The 5,118-nt window shown below is 33.0% G+C and overlaps 1 protein-coding gene across 1 annotated transcript in view; it reads right to left on the bottom strand.

Annotated features, from left to right (window-relative positions):
* Positions 1 to 4,470: 4,470 nt before the first annotated feature.
* The window catches only part of LOC105365993 (sodium channel protein 60E-like), a 131,877-nt gene continuing 131,229 nt past the window's right edge, over positions 4,471 to 5,118 (bottom strand). The window contains exon 22 of the mRNA XM_011504293.1: positions 4,471 to 5,001. Within this exon, the coding sequence (XP_011502595.1) occupies positions 4,593 to 5,001 (409 nt within the window). The 3' untranslated portion in view covers positions 4,471 to 4,592. The remainder of the gene's footprint in view (positions 5,002 to 5,118) is intronic.

Below are 5,118 nucleotides of genomic sequence, written 5' to 3'. Positions count from 1 at the left end.
TTGAATTTTAATACGAGATATAAATATATTTATGTTTTTCAAGCACGAATCACATTATTTAGCGTATTATTGAGAATATTATTAAATTTTAAACTTTATATACGAAAGATATTTTCTTATTGTTTAATACTGTATATGAGGATTCAATTTATTATTTAATAGAGCATTCAAAGATTTTATTGCATAGTGCGTTTTTTTTCTACCGAGGGTTTCAAGCATATTCTTTTAACTTTCATATATTTATTATGATTTATGTATTTCATGCTCATAGAAAGATTTATATAGTTTAACAGTATAATACAGTCTATTATGACTTGGATGACCCCATTGAAAAGTAAAGCAACCATTAAATTTATAAATTGTACTTGTCAAGTATACTAATTGCCTAGTTTTCTAATTGATAAAAAATAGATTGAAAAAAGAATGGTCAGTTTATTGATTATGTTGTGACTTTTGTCGGCATGGCTTTGAAAAATCAATTACAAAGTATAATCCACCGTTATGGCGGTATCGCTAAACACATGCCTAAGGCCATATGCAATAGTGAAATGATAAACGACGTTAGCGCATCAATGAATATATATGCGAGAAATACAATTGCTCATTCATGCGGTAAAGCGAGGAGATAAACATTACACAACGACACTTACGAATTCGTTCGTTTTCATTGTCGTTTATTGTTTCACATCTTATAACACACACACACACACACACACACACACACACACACACACACATATATATATATATATATATATATGCAATACACCCTCGACTTGTGATTTTATTGTGACATACGACGCTTATTCTTTTTTTTAATTTTTTTTTATTTACTATACCGTTTCTAGATTTATTACTTTATTTATGATTGTACGGTTTCTGCCTTTGTTTATCTCTCCCTCCGTTTATTTATTAATACTTGTAACAGGACCTTCGACTAAAACTACACAATTTTACGTTTGATTGCCCTTAAGTCATCAAAGCGCTTAAAACTGTTCGTAAATGTTTTTTTCTTGTTTTTCTTTTTTGTTTTTATAACGATACATTCGCCATTTGTATTGCCTACAGTTTGTCTAAAAACTTGTTTCTTCTCTAAATATACGCGCCTGGACGAGCGTGCTTATATAGGTAGCAAATAGATTGTTTATTCTTTGTTCTTTGAGGAGAAGTAGCAATAATGATAATGTCTAGTAAAAATTTATTTAAAATTGTACGATTATTTAAAATTTCAATATCATAATAATATTATATTAAAATTTAGCTACTTAACGAATGCCAATCATATGATGAAAATATTGGGTAATTAAAGTTTTTATTGCTAAAGGTGAATTTTTTGCCTGCTATAATATTGATTTTAATTCTTTGAATAATTTTAGACATTCAAATTCTAAAGTCATATTTGAAAAGATATTTGAATGTTGTTTATGTCATCGTACAGCTTCCATTTGTCCATTCATCCTCATCCCTCCCGGTTTAACCATTCGCATCATCACACGATTATGCTTGACAAATTTGTCATTACGTTATTCAATAATTGACTTATTTAATTCAGTTTATGTATGATTTACGGTTTCTTATATAATCTATTTACATAATATAAATGTAATTTGCTTATTTAACGCGCGTCCTGTAACTTTAACTAAGGCGACATTTCGGAAGGGGCCTCGCCGGCACTTTTTGTATCATTATTTTTTGCTTTTATTTTTTGCATTGTTCTGTACGTATAATTTTTTGGCGCCAGAAGATTGTCGCGCAAAGCCAATATCTATATATACATATATAATGAAATCTTGGGAGGGTCTTATGGTCGAGGATACGCTCTATAGTATAATTTGTTTAACACCTCTTAGTCATTATTATACATTAATTCTTTTCGGTGTTTTTATACCTAATTGTGCCTAATTTAACTGATTTATAATTTTTTTCTATTCTCATTTTATTACTCATTTGTAAAACGATAATACATATCGTAGAGCATTTATAATTGTAATTTAAATATTAATCATAATAATAACAATACATTATCATTATGCAATATAATTAAAACAGCATTAACAAAAATAAAGATCGTTTATAATAATCATATTAATAACAACAACAACAAGAGCAGCAGCAGTAGTAGCAGCAGCAGCAGTAGCAGCAACAACAATAACAATAAAATCATTAGCAATAATTATTATTAATGAAAATTAATAGTCAATTGAAAAATATCGATGATTTCAATCGAGAAGATAAAATCTACAGATATGCGGAGCTTAAAGAGTATTTGTTTCTCTAAGAGCTTTCGTGTCATTATGTCGCATATCTGTTTTATTTTATTTTCCCTCTAAATAAAGTTTACTTTTCTTTCTTCTATTTAATGCAGACTATCAGAATTATTATTTAATTATACATATGTAAAAACATTATTTGGTACTCAAGGATAGAATTTCATTAGTTATAATAATTTTTTTCATTTTGAAACTAATCGTACAATTTTCTTAGTGTAAATGTCAATTGCTATTTGTAGTATTAATAATTCTTACAATTTTTGTTTGTTTGTTTGTTTTTGTTGTTTTTAATAAATGCACAGAAGTCTTAGAAATAGAGCTACGTTTTATTATGTAATCGGCATTAATATTTATAGTTCTTTTTTTATTTTTTTTATGTGTAACTATTACTTCAGTTTTGCTTCATTAAAATATAAAATTTCAATGATGAATCTAGGTAGAAAATATTCAGAGATAAACCGTTATTGAGTATGCCTAAGTGGATTACGTATTTTTAAATGCTTGAAAATTTAATATGAAATAAAATCACGATGAGCTACGTAAATGTAATTATAAAATATAGCTTCATTATGACTTTCTTGTATTATAATAATTATTTAGCCATTTAATGATGGCCCATGAAAAATTATACGATTTTTTAACAATTATTTTCTAAAAGCTGTAGACATTTGTTGTTTTGTGCATAAAAAAAAATTAGTTAAAAACTATAATTATTATAAGCGTTGCTTTCGTTCTTAAATTCATTTTGGCTAAGCGATTGTTATTTCATAAATATTATTTTAATAGTTTTGTACAATTTTTGCGATACATAAGTTCGAGACAATAGAAAAACTCTGTTACGAGTAAATAGAAGAGATGAAGTCGTAGCGATATTTTTTTAAAAAACATTCTAAAATAGTTTGGTGATCTTACAAGTATAAATTAATTTTTAATAATTTAATACACGGTTGGAAATAATCGTCGATGCAACTTGTAATATTTTAAGATGGTAAAACCAGGCAGCATGAGTGAATAGAAATTTCGAGAAAGATCAATAGTTATATATACACGTAAATAACAACTATGCAACATCCTTAGAAGTTTGGAAGTTAATGGTGGTGGAAAAATTAATGATTTCCCATATTAATGTTTAGACTATTATATTATATTCTTAATTCTAATATTTTTTCCAACCGTGTGCACAACGCTATATATTTAATTTCGTATTTACTACATTTACATGGATATTAAGAAGCTGTTAACTCATTTAATATCAATAAGTCGAATGGTACGATTATATCGTATAATAATTTTTATCCTTTTCTTCTTCTTTTTTTTTGTTTTTTGTTTTTTCATTTTCTTTTCTTTATCGAACAACTAAGAACGTTGAGTACGTAAAATATAATAAACTCTAAACTTCATCCATGATTATTTAATTATATACTTTGTACGACCGATGAAAATTTTGTCCTTTCAGGAAATTTAGAGATTGAACGCTAATACGTGAAATGGAAATAAATTTTTTTAGATACATTGATATTTAACGAATATTTGTTTCTGTTTGCGAGAGAATTTTGCAGTGTGGGACGGGCACAGCGTATTGTCTCAATATAAATGCGTACTCGTCTCCACGAGGGACTTCTGTGAAATATTCATTACGCATAAATCATTATATACATTACACATGCATACACATGTAATGTGTATAACGCATCTATACCACAACCGAATATATATATATATATATATATATATATATATATATATATATATATATATATATATACGAATATGAAATAAAAATAAGTTGAGCGAGCGCAGGCTCATTGACTGCCGAGTCACCTTCTTCGTGCACTTATTCGAACTACTTCGATTACTTGGCCTCGCGACAAGTCGATGATTTAATAATATTGCCGTGTGTACCGTTATACGGTATTATAATGCCCTCAGCACCAATTATAACCGTTATCTCATTGTCCCCTATTTAATAGAGGCAGTAGTATTTCACGAAGCCCGTAATCGAGGTAGAGCCAATAAGTCGTCGCGATTTGTCTCGGTATACTCCGGTAAGTCATAATTGAATAGCCCGTCGGCGAAGAGTTTAATGCGTACGAAGCGATTGGCGTGCTAATATCATTAATAACGAGCTCGTGGATAATGCACAGATCGTAGGAAGAGTGTGGTGGGGCTGGGTCGCGCAGCCGACCGTCAATTAGGAAACGGAGAAGAAGCCGATGGCTGTGCTATTGTCATCGACGTAGCGAAGGCCGGAAAACTTCGGCAGGAACGATCGGTCTCTTACGTGGGAGGATGAGCAGCATCGCGTCGAGGCCCGGGGCTACATCAGCTGTCCCCCTCCTCGTCGAGAGCCTCGCGACTCTCTCTGTATTCCTCACTCTCGCGATGCACGAGCACATGGACAACCGTCGCCTCGGATTGCTGGCGTAGCAGGGGGGGTCGAGCCCCGGTTGGCGCCGCGCTTTCCGGGCTAGCCTCCGTCACGAGGATGCTGACGTCGCGGCCGTCGGCCAGCTGTTGGGCCTGCGGTAGCGTTGGGACCTGGGATGCGGGCCGACGGCGAAGGCTGCTGCAGCGACGACTGAATGCCTCCTTGATGTCACGCTGCAGCATGTTGAGTGAGAGGGCGGTACCACTCGGGCGTAGCGAGTGTCGTTTATGCTGCTGAGGCGGTGAGCGCGCCTCCTCGTCCGTCTCAACGGCGTCCTGGCGGCCCAGCGTCGGCCCGAATGACCTTGAGGTCGGGAAGGCGCAGGGCGCCAATTTATTAGACTGCTCGGCGCTTTGCCATTATTTCATGCAGAGGTATCATGCAAATCGAGGGTCGTGGGAAAATTAGTCGCCGCCTGGA

This window comes from Ceratosolen solmsi, unplaced genomic scaffold, assembly GCF_000503995.2.
Source record: "Ceratosolen solmsi marchali unplaced genomic scaffold, CerSol_1.0 scaffold25, whole genome shotgun sequence".
NCBI lineage: Eukaryota > Metazoa > Arthropoda > Insecta > Hymenoptera > Agaonidae > Ceratosolen > Ceratosolen solmsi.
Note: the sequence above shows the minus strand (reverse complement) of the source record. Positions and strands in the feature narration are given on the sequence as shown.